This window comes from Hyla sarda, chromosome 3 (genome assembly GCF_029499605.1).
Source record: "Hyla sarda isolate aHylSar1 chromosome 3, aHylSar1.hap1, whole genome shotgun sequence".
NCBI lineage: Eukaryota > Metazoa > Chordata > Amphibia > Anura > Hylidae > Hyla > Hyla sarda.
This window is the reverse complement of record NC_079191.1, coordinates 283580978-283596830: the sequence shown is the minus strand read 5'-3', so window position 1 is coordinate 283596830 and position 15853 is coordinate 283580978. Positions and strand designations below refer to the sequence as shown.

The window sequence follows — 15853 nt, the reverse complement described above, 5'->3', positions numbered from 1 at the left end:
TGAACGTATATGCGCTTAGCATTTCATTTTGCCAGAAACCCCCACCCCTGATGGGGATCTCAATACCCAACTTTAACCCTCTCTAGAGAAATTGTTTGGCTCCCAGGACGTAGTTCCCGTAGTAGAAGTATCATGCACAAAAAGGTATTCCAAATCTGTAAGATAGGGGTAAGTTTTAGATCAAGAGCTGGATCCCAAGCAATCTCCTGTACGGGGCCCCAGCTCTCTCCGGGAAAGGGCCGAGTCGACCACCACATGAAGCATCGACCGACACGCCCCCCCCCCCCCCTCATATATCTCTATTTGAGAGCTGTTCGGCTATCTTCATCTCTCCCATAGAGATAAATGGAGTGGCATCCCGGGCGTCGCTTTGTGTGGGGATCAGCACGCTCCGTTCCCAAAGAGAGGAGATCATAGCGGGTCCCAGCAGTCGGACCCCAGCAATCTAAAACTTATCCCCTATCCTGCAGATAGGTGATACGTTTTTGTATGTAATACTTCTCGTTTAACTGAGTTCCTATCACACTACTCCTTCTGTGACCCGTGGAGGAGAACACAGGGTGGTCCCAGTAGTTGGACCCCCCTGCAATCTAAAACGTATCCCTTAGCCTGCGGATAGGTGATAAGTTTTTGTAAGTAATACTTCACCTTTAACTCAAATCCTTTCACACTACACCTTCTGTGACCCTTGGAGACTATTGAACCCTACTTATTCTAGGCCTGATTTCAACCACTGTCTTTCTTTAAACAACTGCATCCTACCAATAACCCTTTCTGATCACAGACCTATCTCATTGACTCATGTTTCCTTCCTACCTGCATGACTCCTCGAACTTCAAGACATACCTACAAACACAGTGGTCAAATTTCAGTGTTGACAACATTGAACATGTTGACGACACTCCCTTGTTGAGTGACTTGGAAGGCAGTGATGAGAAGGTCATGTGATCAGTTATGTCAATCTATAAAGAAAAAAGAGAACTTTCCACTTTCAGTTTCTGAAAATGAAACTTCACAATGGCCTCAACTTCTCCAATATCCACCTTCTAAACCTAGTGGCCCAATCCAGAATCATAAGAGACTGGCTTAATACCACCTCTATCGGAACTGATAGAAATCTAGACCAAACCTTTGTGCCTGTATTATCCTAACCTTTTATACGCTCTAGGACAACCCTCTTTGCATAGCTGTGTGGAGGTCTTGGCCAAAAATTTGCCACCTCAATTCAATGGACCCAGACGAATCCCTATTGGTCAGTGGGACCCAGTCTTTAGACATAGGCATGTGGAGGGTATTGAAATACCATTGCACTTGACCTGTCTACCAAATCTCTGCTATCTCTTCAAACATTGTGTGACAAACATGACCCTTTTACCCATCCCCGTTTGCTCATTTCCAGGCCCAACATTTTGTCAATATCTATAATCACACACTTTCTCCTGCTGAATGAGACACAGTTTTTTATTCTTTCATGACTGGCCCCATGCCTCTTTGGGACAAATATAACTCTTTTATAAATACTCAAAGGGGTCTATCTGCCTGGCTCTCCAACTTGCTCAATTTTACAATATCACCCACTAAAAATTGTTCCTTACACAAAATATAAGGGAATTACTCTTAGGATCCTCTATGGAACGTACATAATTATGCTCATAGGTCAGAAAATGGCCATTTACCCCCAGAAATCCTTCACAGTAGTGTCCCCCGGCAGACATTTCTCACTGTTTGTGGTCATGTAATCTTATTCAGCCCTTTTGGATGCAAGTCTCTGACATAACGAGAACCTACTTGACCAATTCCGTTCCTTTTGATGCAAAATGGGGACTGTTTGGCTGGGTGGATGCCAAGACTTATAGATGTGACAAGAAACATTTACACATGGTCTCTGCAGCGGCCTGAAAAACAATACTGCGGAAATGGATTGACCCAAACGCTTTCCCAAGTAAAATCTTTCTGGAAAAATTATACTTCTTATTTGGAATGGATTAGGTTGAAGCAACCCTTCACAAGAAACAGAAAGTGGAATGGTTCTTTATCATATAGGCAAGCTTAATTTCTACTTTCTCTCTAGAGCAGGAAGTCAAAGACCAACCCCCTAAGTAACTCCTTAGGAGTGCCTCTTTCTGCAGTGCTGGTGGATCTAAAGACAATATTCTCCCCCCAACCTACTTACCTCACTTCCTCCCTCTTTCTATTCCCCTCGTTTTTATGTTGTTTATTCCCAGGTCATGCCGACGGATTTTACTTCCTCTGGATTTCATTCTAATCACTATGTACAATATCAGGCTTCTTGTTGGACACTACAGATCTGAACATATCTACCATGCCTCTTGCAGACCTGATACCTGATTTTCCTTTTCTCATTTTTCATTTACTGTACCCCCTGGGTTTATTGTGTTATAATATTTCTGGATGAAAATGTTGAATAAAAATAGTTTAAAAAAAATGCAACATCTTACCAGGCATACATCAGAATTATAGTGCACTTTCTCATTTGTGGAGTTCTGACCAAATCCATACATGCAGGATTGGTTACATCCTCATCAGGAACTGTTATCTAAAGGGAAATCCAGATAATAATAATGACTAATAAAGAACTTGAGGGTACAATTAAGGACAAATATTAAAAATTATTATATAACACACTAAATATTCAAACAAGAGGAGTGAGGACTAATACATGTTCTGTCTGTCTTTATCTTGCTCATGGAAAAGCATACTGTAGATTGAAACTGAACTCATTGAAAGCTGTATGCAATGAGTACCCTATTGTGGGAGCGGAAAGAAGAGTTTTGGTTGAGGTTATAGAGGAAAGCAGGAACATTTCATAGCTGATTCACCCTGACCCAATTGTAGTGGCACAGTCTGCTTCCATAATCATACCTTAGATCAGTAGCTATAGAATAGGATATAAAACATACATGAGGTGCTCAAAATTACTAATATACAATCACTAACTGCTTTATAAGGTACACCAGTTTAATCACTTGTTAACACAAATAGCTAATCAGCCAATCTCATTGTGGCAACTGCATTAAGACATATACTGTAGATGTGGTCAAGACAACTTGCTAAAATTAAAACCAAGCATCAGAATGGGCCAAAAAAGGATTTAAGATACTTTGAATGTGACTAAGTACTTCAGAAACTGCTGATCTACAGTACTTGGATTTTCATGCACAACCATCTCTAGGCTCTAGAGAGAATGGAATGAAAAAGAGAAAATATCCAGTGATTGCCAGTTGTGTGATTGAAAATGCTTAAATTCAGAGGTCTGATGAGAATGGATGTACTGTACTGGTTTGAGATGACAGAAAGGCATCAGTAACTCAAATAACTATTTGTTACAACTAAATTATGCAGAATACCATCTTGGAAGGCACAACACGCCAACCATTGAAGCAGATGTGCCGCTCCTGTCAGCTAAGAACTAGAAACTGGTGCTACAATTCTCACAGGCTCAACAAAATTGGACATTGGAAGACAGGAAGAATGATGCCTGGTCTAATGTAACATCTGGTGCAACATTCAGATGGCTGTGTCAGAATTTAGATGTAAATAACATGAAAACATGGATTCATCCTGTCTTGATTCAACAGTCCAGGCTGGTTGTGGTTGGGGTGTGTGGTGGACATTTCTTGGCACACTTTTGGCTCTTTAGTACCACTTGAGCATTGTTTAAACATAACAGTCCATATTGTTGCTTACTATGTCCATTCCTTTATGACCCCCAGTGTGACCATCTATTGATGGCTACTTTCAGCAGGATAACGCATCATGTCACAAAGCTCACATAATCTCAAAGTGGTTGCTTTACCATGACAATGAATTCACTGTACTCCTAAGACCTCCATAGTCAACCAATCCAATAAAGCACTGCATGATGCCATGATGGTGATTTGGACCAAAATCTCTGAAGAATTTTTTCCAGTAGCTTGTAGAAAGTATGCCACAAAGAATGAAGGCAGTTCAGAAGGCAAAAGGGGGTCCAACCCGGTATTAGACAGGTGTACCTAATAATATGGTCAGTGAGTGTACATTCATAAACCCTCCTAGCACAATGGACATACTTGTACACCCTGGTTGTCTGGTACTTAAGGAACCTGGTCCTAATGGGTGGAATCCGCATCATCCCCACCATTACTCTGTATCAGCAAGATCTTACAGGTGATGCAATTACCTACCTACTGGTGGCATATACCTAATGTAGGGGAAACGTACCCACCTACTGGGGAGGTGCACCTAACACCAAGAACCCATTTCCACACCATGACTCCCCACCCCATGGCCTCACTTCCGCACCCCTCCCCCAGACGCGCTTACTCACTCTTACTATACAGAGCATCGCAATAGGAATTATTTTGGGCCCTATGGTGGGGGGAAAGGTGAAGAGGGTGTTGGAAAGTGCATATCTGTCTGGCATATTGTGCGGAGATGGTTGGAAGAAATCTTCATGGGGGTAGAAGTTCCCCCATAAGTCACTGACTATAACTGCTATGCAATCACTAATGCAGTCTGCAGAGCCTGGGTAGTGCTGGGATCACCACTATATGGTCACAGTATGTGGGAATACTGGCCTGTTTATGCTGGTGTTTATTCAGTAACAGTATGATAGTATTATCCAATCACTATGTGGTGGAAATGGTAGTTGTCATGGTGTGGCACAATTATTTGTCCCTTGTATAGTGGCACTATTGGTGATAATGGTCTGTATGTAGTGTTTTTTTTTTTAATAACACGATGATGGTATTATTTAGTCACTTACATTCAAGGGCAGGGGGGGGATAATATCTTGCTTTGCGATTGCGCTATGCCACTTGCTACAGAGTATCAGGTTGCCCCCAAAGAATGGTACCAGTAGGTAGCTGCTGGCCCACCAGACCAGGTGATGCCGGTGCATGGTACCAATGGGTCAGACAAGGGCAGATTAACGTCCAAGCATCCTGAGCAGGCAACTAGGTAGCTTAGTTATGCACAGGCAAGAAAGTCAAGGTAGGCAGCACAGGTTTGGTGTCAGTACAGGTAAATGAGTGGAAAAGCCATAAATAGGTAGTACAGGAACAAGATAGGAGGAGGATGAATATGAAATGTGCATACTGCCATTTAAGTAGCAGAGAGAGGACGTGCATGCACCCTACTGGCCTGACCAGGAACCACAGCAGAGGTAGAGGCAGCATTAAGGAATAGAAGCAGGGCACGGTTGAGGACTGAGTTAAGTGACAGTATGCAAGCGTTACACCTAACAGTAGAATTTGTCCAGCTGGTTAAAGCAAAGTAAAATTATATTGTAGAACCATTTATTAAAACTGTATTTTTTTTCTCAGGGAAATGGCAAGAGTTTAAAAAGATTAAAATTAAGATGGACTTTCATATCTGGGTTTCAAATATAAAAAGAAGAGATTGACAAGGTGATAAACCTTTCTGCATTTTTTCTCTAAAAAACTAAATAAGCAAGTTCTCATTGATCTTACTTGGCATATCTGAAAGGCAATGCATTCTCCTAATTGTAGTACAATGCTACACTGTGCTAAAGAGCTGTTGCTTAATGCCAAAGAGTCATTGGAGGAGCATCAAAAATCTGAGCCTTTATCCGGCTTAACTTTGTAGGCATGCTTTAGATCTACTGCGATGCAGCATAAAGTGACATAGTATGTATATCAAAGAAGTTCATTGAGTCAGGAAGCAACAGTCTGAATCTTAATGTGAAGAAAATAACAAATTGACGGTAAACTAATGACTAAAGACGACAGCAAATGTAACTAAAGAAGCATAGTGAAGAAGCACAAACAAGTAAAAAACACAACTGAACTAAATACATATTAGGAGATTTAACAAAACTTGTGCAGAGAAACAGTTGAGCACTTGCCCATATCAAGCAATCAGATTGCTTCTTTAGTTTTTTTTAACCCCTTGCCGCAAATGGACGTTCATTAATGTCCATTTGCGGCTCCCGAGGTATGAAGCGTGCTCAGCAGGTGAGCACGCATCATACCTGGTGGGTCCCTGTTGCTATAGGCAACCAGGACCCATGGCTAATGCCAGACATCACCGTTCGGGCTGATGTCCGGCATTAACCCGTTAGACGCAGCGATCAAACTAGATCGCCGCTTCTAAAACGAAAGTAAACATTGCCGGTTAGCTCAGTGGCGCTGTTCGGGACCGCTGTAGTGAAATTGCAGCATCCAGAACAGCTTGCAGGATGCGAAGAGGATCCCTACCTGCCTCCTCGCTGTCCGATCGCCGAATGACTGCTCCGTGCCTGAGATCCAGGAAGGAGCAGTCGAGCAGCGATAACACTGATTGTGTTCAGTGATCAGTGTAGGAAATCAGTGTGTGCAATTTTATAGTCCCTTATAGGGGCTATAACATTGTAAAAAAAAAGTGAAAATAAAGTGTTAATAAATGTGATTTAACCTAACCTTCCCTACTAAAAGTTTTTATATAAAAATGAATATATGGTATCACCGCATGTGTAAATGTCCGAATTATAAAAATATATTGTTAATTAAACCACACGGTCAATGGCGTACACGTAAAAAATTTTAAAAAAAGTCCAAAATAACGTATTTTTGGTCACTTTTTATACCATAAAAAAATGAATAAAAAGTGATCAAAAAGTCTGATCAAAACAAAAATGGTACTGATAAAAACTTCAGATCACAGCACAAAAAATGAGTCCTCAAACCGCCTCTTATGCAGAAAAATAAAAAGGTTATAGGGGTCAGAAAAGGACATTTTTCAACATATTAATTTTGGTGCATGTAGTTATAATTTTTTTTGTAGTAAAATAAAATCAAACCTATATAAATTAGATATCCTTGAAACCGTATGGACCTGCAGAATAAAAAATAAGGTACAATTTTTATCGAAAACTGCACTGCGGCAGCTAAATATTACAAAATGGCTTTTTTTTGTTCAATTTTGCCCCACAAATATTTTTTTCTGGTTTTGCTGTAGATTTTGTTGTGAAATGATTAATGGTTGTACAAAGTAAAATTGTTGGCACAAAGAACAAACCCTTATATGGATTTTTAGGTGGAAAATTTAAAGTGTTAAGTGCAAAAATGAAAAATCGCCAAAGAAGGAAGGGGTTAAGGCCTCTGAAAAAAGAAAGCTGAAACCTGATTGGTTGCTATGGGCAACTGTTCCACTGCTCCTCACAAGCTTTGATTAATTTCCCCCATCATTTTATTTCATCATTTTTAATCATGTAGGCTTTGTTTTATTTTACTACTTGAGTATGCCTAAAATTGTCCTCTTCTGACCACTATGACACTTTTTCTGCACATATTTTTCTGTATATGGGGCTGTCTGAGGGCTTGTTGTGCTGTGATATGTAGTTTTATCGGTACAATTTTTGTTTTGATGTGACTTTTTTCCTTTGGGTCGGGGATAACATGCCTAGAGGCTGACTACCCCTTTAAAGTGCCCAGTGTTTCCATCCCCTGTCCCAGCTTTCCTCCCCAGCCTTTGATGTGACAGACTCTGTATTGTATTTTGTAGGGATGGAATTGCTGGGCACTTAAAGGAGATATCCAGTGATGAACAACTTATCCCCTATCCTAAGGATAGGGGATAAGTTGCAGATCGCGGAGGGTCCGACCGCTGGTGCCCCCTGCGATCTCCTGTACGGAGCCCCGACAGCCCACGGGAAGGGGGTGTGTCGACTTCCGCACGAAGCGGCCGCCGACACGCCCCCTAAATACAACTCTATGCCAGAGCCGGAGCGCTGCCTTCAGCAATCTCCGGCTCTGCCATAGAGATGTATTGAGGGGGTGTGTCAGCCGCCGCTTCGTGCGGTGGTCGACACCCGCTATCTGGCCGGAGAGCCTGGCCCCCATACAGAGAGATCGCAGGGGGCCCCAGCAATCGGACCCCCCGCGATCTCAAACTTATCCCCTATCCTTAGGATAGGGGATACATTTTTCACCACTGGACTACAGCAAGTATGTACGGTTCCATGCTGTACATACTTGCTGTTCTTTTCTATATATGAAAAAGTTCACAAATCTAAAGGCATGCCTGTGAAGGGACTTTAACCCCTACAGTCATGTCCATAAATGTTAGCACCCCTGAAATTTTTCCAGAAAATGAAGTATTTCTCACAGAAAAGGATTACAGTAATACATGTTTTGCTATACACATATGTTTATTCCCTTTGTGTGTATTGGAACTAAACCAAAAAAGGGTGGAGAAAAAGCAAATTGGACATAATGTCACACCAAACTCCAAAAATGGGTTGGACAAAATTATTGGCACCCTTAACTTAATATTTGGAAAAAATAACCGAAATCAGTTACTTCATATAAACATCAATAAGCTTCTTACACCTCTCAGCCGGAATGTAGTGTTGCTCACGAATATTCGCAATTCGAATTTTAATCGCAAATATCGCGAATTCGCAAATATTGCGAATATAGCACTATATATTCGTAATTACAAATATTCTTTTTTTTCCGCATATGCAAAAATTTATGCGCATATGCGAAAATTTATGTGCATGTGCGCATATTCCCGAATATTGAGTCCTCCCTTATTTAAAGGGGACCTCTCATCAAAAAAACTTTTGATATATTATAGATTAATGTATGCAGAATAACTTTACAATTGCATGTTATTAAAAAATATGCTTCTTTCTATTTAATTTTCCACTTTGAAGAAATGACCACTAGGGGTCTCCCTACCAGTCCTGGCAGCAAGCATTTCAGACTCATTGTTACGCCTAGCGCTCCGGGTCCCCGCTCCTCCCCGGAGCGCTCACGGCGTCTCTCTCCCTGCAGCGCCCCGGTCAGTCCCGCTGACCGGGAGCGCTGCACTGTCATGGCCGTCGGGGATGCGATTCGCACAGCGGGACGCGCCCGCTCGCGAATCGCATCCCAGGTCACTTACCCGTCCCGGTCCCCTGCTGTCATGTGCTGGCGCGCGCGGCTCCGCTCTCTAGGGCGCGCGCGCGCCAGCTCTCTGAGACTTAAAGGGCCAGTGCACCAATGATTGGTGCCTGGCCCAATTAGCTTAATTGGCTTCCACCTGCTCCCAGACTATATCTGCTCACTGCCCCTGCACTCCCTTGCCGGATCTTGTTGCCTTGTGCCAGTGAAAGCGTTTAGTGTGTCCATAGCCTGTGTTACCTGAACTTCTGCTATCCATCTTGACTACGAACCTTGCCGCCTGCCCCGACCTTCTGCTACGTCTGACCTTGCCTCTGCCTAGTCCTTCTGTCCCACGCCTTCTCAGCAGTCAGCGAGGTTGAGCCGTTGCTAGTGGATACGACCTGGTTGCTACTGCCGCAGCAAGACCATCCCGCTTTGCGGCGGGCTCTGGTGAACACCAGTAGCCTCTTAGAACCGGTCCACTAGCACGGTCCACGCCAATCCCTCGCTGACACAGAGGATCCACTACCTGGAAGCCGAATCGTGACAGTAGATCCGGCCATGGATCCCGCTGAGGTGCCGCTGCCAAGTCTCGCTGACCTTCCCACGGTGGTCGCTCAGCAATCGCAGCAGATTGCCCAACAAGGACAGCAGCTGTCGCAGTTGACCGCCATGTTACAGCAACTTCTGCCTCTGCTACAGCAGCAACCATCTCCTCCGCCAGCTCCTGCACCTCCTCCGCAGCGAGTGGCCGCTCCTAGCCTCCGCTTGTCCCTGCCGGACAAATTTGATGGGGACTCTAGACTCTGCCGTGGATTTCTGTCTCAGTGTTCCCTGCATATGGAGATGTTGTCGGACTTGTTTCCTACAGAACGGTCTAAGGTGGCGTTCGTAGTGAGCCTTCTTTCAGGAAAGGCCTTGTCTTGGGCCACACCGCTCTGGGACCGCAATGATCCTGCCACAGCCACAGTCCAGTCCTTCTTCACTGAAGTCCGGAGTGTCTTCGAGGAACCAGCCCGAGCTTCTTCTGCCGAGACTGCCCTGCTGAACCTGGTCCAGGGTAATTCTTCAGTGGGCGAGTACGCCATCCAATTTCGTACTCTTGCTTCTGAATTATCATGGAATAATGAGGCTCTCTGCGCGACCTTTAAAAAAGGCCTATCCAGTCGCATCAAGGATGTGCTGGCCGCACGAGAGATTCCTGCCAACCTGCAAGAACTTATCCATTTGGCCACCCGCATTGACATGCGCTTTTCTGAGAGACATCAAGAGCTCCGCCAGGAAAAAGACTTAGATCTCTGGGCACCTCTCCCACAGTCTCCGTTGCAACCTACGCCTGGGCCTCCCGCCGAGGAGGCCATGCAAGTGGATCGGTCTCGCCTGACCCAGGAAGAGAGGAATCGCCGTAGGGAAGAAAATCTTTGTCTGTACTGTGCCAGTACCGAGCATTTCCTGGTGGATTGCCCTATTCGTCCTCCACGTCTGGGAAACGCACGCACGCACCCAGCTCACGTGGGTGTGGCGTCTCTTGGTTCTAAGTCTGCTTCTCCACGTCTCACGGTGCCCGTGCGGATTTCTCCTTCAGCCAACTCCTCCCTCTCAGCCGTGGCCTGCTTGGACTCTGGTGCCTCTGGGAATTTTATTCTGGATTCTCTGGTGAATAAATTCCGCATCCCGGTGACCCGTCTCGTCAAGCCGCTCTACATTTCCGCGGTCAACGGAGTCAGATTGGATTGCACCGTGCGTTACCGCACAGAACCCCTCCTGATGTGTATTGGACCCCATCGCGAAGTGATTGAGCTCTTCGTCCTCCCCAACTGTACCTCTGAGGTCCTCCTCGGTCTGCCATGGCTCCGGCTTCATTCTCCCACCCTTGATTGGACCACCGGGGAGATCAAGAACTGGGACTCCGCCTGCCATAGGAAGTGCCTCTCCCCCCCTCCCAGTCCCGTCAGGCAAGCCTCAGTGCCTCCTCATGGCCCCCGTCCTGGTGACACACTGCCCCGTGCCAGGCTTCGCCCTCTGCCCTCCCTCCCCATTCCCACTCCTGCTGTACTGCCTGCCGTTGAGGAAACCCTCCATTCTTTCCCGGTGTCCTCATCCCAGGGGAGGCAGTTACCGGGAGGCAGTAAAGGGGAGACCTAAGGGGGGGGGTACTGTTACGCCTAGCGCTCCGGGTCCCCGCTCCTCCCCGGAGCGCTCACGGCGTCTCTCTCCCTGCAGCACCCCGGTCAGTCCCGCTGACCGGGAGCGCTGCACTGTCATGGCCGTCGGGGATGCGATTCGCACAGCGGGACGCGCCCGCTCGCGAATCGCATCCCAGGTCACTTACCCGTCCCGGTCCCCTGCTGTCATGTGCTGGCGCGCGCGGCTCCGCTCTCTAGGGCGCGCGCGCGCCAGCTCTCTGAGACTTAAAGGGCCAGTGCACCAATGATTGGTGCCTGGCCCAATTAGCTTAATTGGCTTCCACCTGCTCCCAGACTATATCTGCTCACTGCCCCTGCACTCCCTTGCCGGATCTTGTTGCCTTGTGCCAGTGAAAGCGTTTAGTGTGTCCATAGCCTGTGTTACCTGAACTTCTGCTATCCATCTTGACTACGAACCTTGCCGCCTGCCCCGACCTTCTGCTACGTCTGACCTTGCCTCTGCCTAGTCCTTCTGTCCCACGCCTTCTCAGCAGTCAGCGAGGTTGAGCCGTTGCTAGTGGATACGACCTGGTTGCTACTGCCGCAGCAAGACCATCCCGCTTTGCGGTGGGCTCTGGTGAACACCAGTAGCCTCTTAGAACCGGTCCACTAGCACGGTCCACGCCAATCCCTCGCTGACACAGAGGATCCACTACCTGGAAGCCGAATCGTGACACTCATGCTGGAGTCCTAAACACTACGAGCTGCCAGTCTGCTTTGTTCACAAAGGAGAACACTCAGAGCTGCCAACCTGCTTTGGTCACAGCCTGTTTGGCTGTGAACAAAGCAGGCTGGCAGCTCTGAGTGTTTAGGACTACAGCATGAGTCAGAAATGCTTGCTGACAGGACTGATCAGGAAAAATACAATAGAAAGAAGCCTATTTTTCATTAACATGCTATTGGAAAGTTATTCAACATTCATTAATCTAAAATATATCAAAAGTTTATTTGATGAGAGGTACCCTTTAATGGTATAGGGAACTATGACTGGTGCAATAACTCTGTAATTTTTTGCCCATTGAAACCAATAGGCCCGTTGTGGTATATGGGGATCTCACAGCATGTAAAACAGTAAGATAAGCAGGACCGTCTTGGCAGCACACTGGATGGGAGACCACCATGGGTTCAAGGGACAGAGTGGTATAGTGCTGTGGTTTAACTTTACTTTCCTGGAAAAGCTGCTGAGTTGCCCATAGCAACCAATCAGATTGCTTCTTTCATTTTTCACAAGGCCTCTGCAAAATGAACAATCAGATTGCTTCTTTCATTTTTCACAAAGCCTCTGCAAAATGAAAGAAGCAATCTGATTGGTTGCTATGGGCAACTGCACAACTCTTTCTCTACACTGGTTTTGATGAATCTCCCCCATAGAGGGAGATTTATCAAAACCTGTCCAGAGGAAAAGTTTCTGAGTTGCCCATAGCAACCAATCAGATTGCTTCCTTTTCAAAAATGAAAGAAGCAATCTGATTGGTTGCTATGGGCAACTCAGCTGCTTTTCCAGTAAAGTAAAGTTAAACCACAGCACTGTAACACTCTGTCCCACCCCGGGACTCAAACAGGTGGTGGTCTCCCATCCACTGTGCTGCTGAGACAGTCCTGCTTATCTTACTGTCTTACATGCCATGAGATCCCCATAGACCAGAATGGGCCTATTGGTTTCAATGGGCAAAAAATCACAGAGTTAATGCACTAGTCATAGTTCCCTATACCATTAAAGAAGGAAGGGCTCAATATTTGCAAATATGCGCATATGCGGAAAACCAGTGTAGAGGAAGAGTTGTACAGTTGCCCATAGCAACCAATCAGATTGCTTCTTTCATTTTTTAAAAGGCCTCTGAAAAATGAAGGAAGCAATCTGATTGGTTGCTATGGGCAACTCAGAAACTGTTCCTCTGGAGAGGTTTTGATAAATCTCCCTCTATGGGGGAGATTCATCAAAACCAGTGTAGACGCAGAGTTGTGCAGTTGCACATAGCAACCAGTCAGATTGCTTCTTTCATTTTTGAAAGGGCCTCTGAAAAATGAAGCGATCTTGTTGTTCTGGGCAACTCAGAAACATTTCCAGGAAAAGTTTCTGAGTTGCCCATAGCAACCAATCAGATCGCTTCTTTCATTTGCAGAGGCCTTGTGAAAAAATGAAAGAAACAATCTGATTGGTTGCTATGGGCAACTCAGCAGCTTTTCCAGGAGAGTAAAGTTAAACCACAGCCCTGTAACACTCTGTCCCACCCCGGAACTCGAACCCGTGGTGGTCTCCCATTCCACTGTGCTGCCATCCCCATAGACCATAATGGTCCTATTGGTTTCAACAGGCAAAACATCACAGAGTTAATGCACTAGTCATAGTTCCCTATACCATTAAAGAAGGGAGGGTTCAATATTCGTGAATATGTGCATATATTTTCGCATTTGCGCAAAAAAATGAATATCGTAAATTCGAATATGGCCTGTGCCGCTCATCACTACCGGAATGTTGGACCACTCTTCCTTTGCAAACTGCTCCAGGTCTCTCCCAACAGCCTTTTCCCAACAGCAATTTTAAGATCTCTCCACAGGTGTTCAATGGGATTTTGATCTGGACTCATTGCTGGCCACTTCAGAACTCTCCAGCGCTTTGTTGCCATCCATTTCTGGGTGCTTTATGACATATGTTTGGGGTCATTATCCTGCTGAAAGACCCAAGATCTCGGATGCAAACCCAGCTTTCTGACACTGGGCTGTACAGTGCCACCCAAAATCCATTGGTAATCCTCAGATTTCATGATGCCTTGCACACATTCAAAGCACCCAGTGCCAGAGGCAGCAAAACAACTCCAAAACATCATTGAACCTCCACCATATTTCACTGTAGGTATTGTGTTCTTTTCTTTGTAAGCCTCTTTCCGTTTTAGGTAAACAGTAGAATAATGTGCTTTACCAAAAAGCTCTATCTTGGTCTCATATGTCCACAAGGCGTTTTCCCAGAAGGATTTTGGCTTACTCAAGTTCATTTTGGCAAAATGTAGTCTTGCTTTTTATGGCAGATAACAAAGGAAAGTCCAGCGTGGTGGTTCAAGCAATGCAAAGGGATTTATTCAGCAATTAGCCAACATAGAAGACATGTGACGCGTTTCGGCCGCAGTGTGCAGCCTTGACAAAGGCTGCACACTGTGGCCGAAACGCGTCACCTGCCTTCTATGTTGGCTAATTGATGAATAAGTGCCTTTGCATTGCTTGAACCACCATGCTGGACTTTCCTTTGTTACCTGCCATTGTCTGGGACCAGGGTCCGGTCCTATCTGTGTCGAGGTGAAGGGCAAGAGGGTGAGCTGTGTCTACTGCACTTGGCTAACTCTTGCTTTTTATGTCTCTGTGTCAGCAGTGGGGTCCTCCTGGGTCTCCTGCCTTTTCATTTAAATGTTGATGGATAGTTCACGCTGACACTGCTGTTCCCTGAGCCTGCAGGACAGCTTGAATATCTTTGGACTTTGTTTGGGGCTGCTTATCCACCATCCGGACTATCCTGCGTTGACACCTTTCATAAATTTTTCTCTTCCGTCCATGCCCAGGGAGATTAGTTACAGTGCCATGGGTTGCAAACTTCTTGATAATGTTGCGCACTGTGGACAAAGGCAAATCTAGATCTCTGGAGATGGACTTGTAACCTTGGGATTGTTGATATTTTTCGACAATTTTGGTTCTCAAGTCTTCAGACAGTTCTCTTCTCCTCTTTCTGTTGTCCATGCTTAGTGTGGCACACACAGACACACAATACAAACACTAAGTGAACCTCTCTCCTTTTTATCTGCTTTCAGGTGTGATTTTTATATTGCCCACACCTGTTACTTGCCCCAGGTAACTTTAAAGGAACATCACATGCTTGAAACATACTTATTTTTTGACCATTTTGAAAGGGTGCCAATAATTTTGTCCAGCCCATTTTTGGAGTTTGGTGTGACATTATGTCCAATTTGCTTTTATTCCTCCCTTTTTTGGTTTAGTTCCAATACACACAAAGGGAATAAACAGGTGTATAGCAAAACATGTGTAACTGTAATCCTTTTCTGTGAGAAATACTTCATTTTCTAGAAAAATTTCAGGGGTCAGCGGCCATAACTGTACATGGTACTGTGATTAGTTTCACAGTGAAACCAGCTGTCATGCCCCCTCCCATAGGCTTACATTGAGGGGGCAGGAGCCGTGACATCACAACGCTCCGTCCCCGTGATCGACAGTAATCAGACCCGGAGCGAACACGCTCTGGGGACTGATTCTAATGGGGTGCTGCATGCAAGATCACGGGGGTCCCCAGCGGCGGGGCCCCCGCGATCAGGCATCTTATCCCCTATCCTTTGGATATGGGATAAGATGTATTAGCGCCGGAGTACCCCTTTAACCCCTTAAGGACTCAGGGCATACCTGTACGTCCCATTCCGTTCCCGTTCTATAATGCGGGGCCCTCTAACAACGGCCGGGAACCATGGCAAATAGCGCGTGGCACTGATCGCGGTGCTGAGCGTTATTAACCCTTTAGAAGCGGCGTTCAAAGTTGAACGCTGTGTCTAAAGTGAAAGTAAAACGTTGCCGGTTAGCTCAGGGGGCTGTTCGGGATCACCGCAGCGAAATCGTGGCATCTCGAACAGCTGTAAGACAGCAGGAGGGTCCCCTTACCAGCCTCCTGGTGTCCGATCGACCAAATGACTGCTCAGTGCCTGAGATCCAGGGATAAGCAGTCAAGTGGCAGAATGAGAAACCATTGATCAATGTAAAAGATCAGTGTGTGCAGTGTTATAGCCCCCTATGGGAGCTATAACA

At 45.6% G+C, this 15853-nt stretch overlaps 1 protein-coding gene across 7 annotated transcripts in view; it reads right to left on the bottom strand.

Moving 5' to 3' along the window:
- SLC22A3 (solute carrier family 22 member 3) overlaps positions 1-15853 on the bottom strand; it is a 291993-nt gene that overhangs the window by 170356 nt on the left and 105784 nt on the right. For all 7 annotated transcript variants that reach the window (XR_008891398.1, XR_008891399.1, XR_008891400.1 and 4 more), the window contains one exon: positions 2460-2557. Coding sequence is in view for 3 of the 7 variants with exons in the window: in XM_056566777.1 (XP_056422752.1) it covers positions 2460-2557 (98 nt within the window). In the remaining 4 variants the exon portion in view is untranslated. The remainder of the gene's footprint in view (positions 1-2459; positions 2558-15853) is intronic.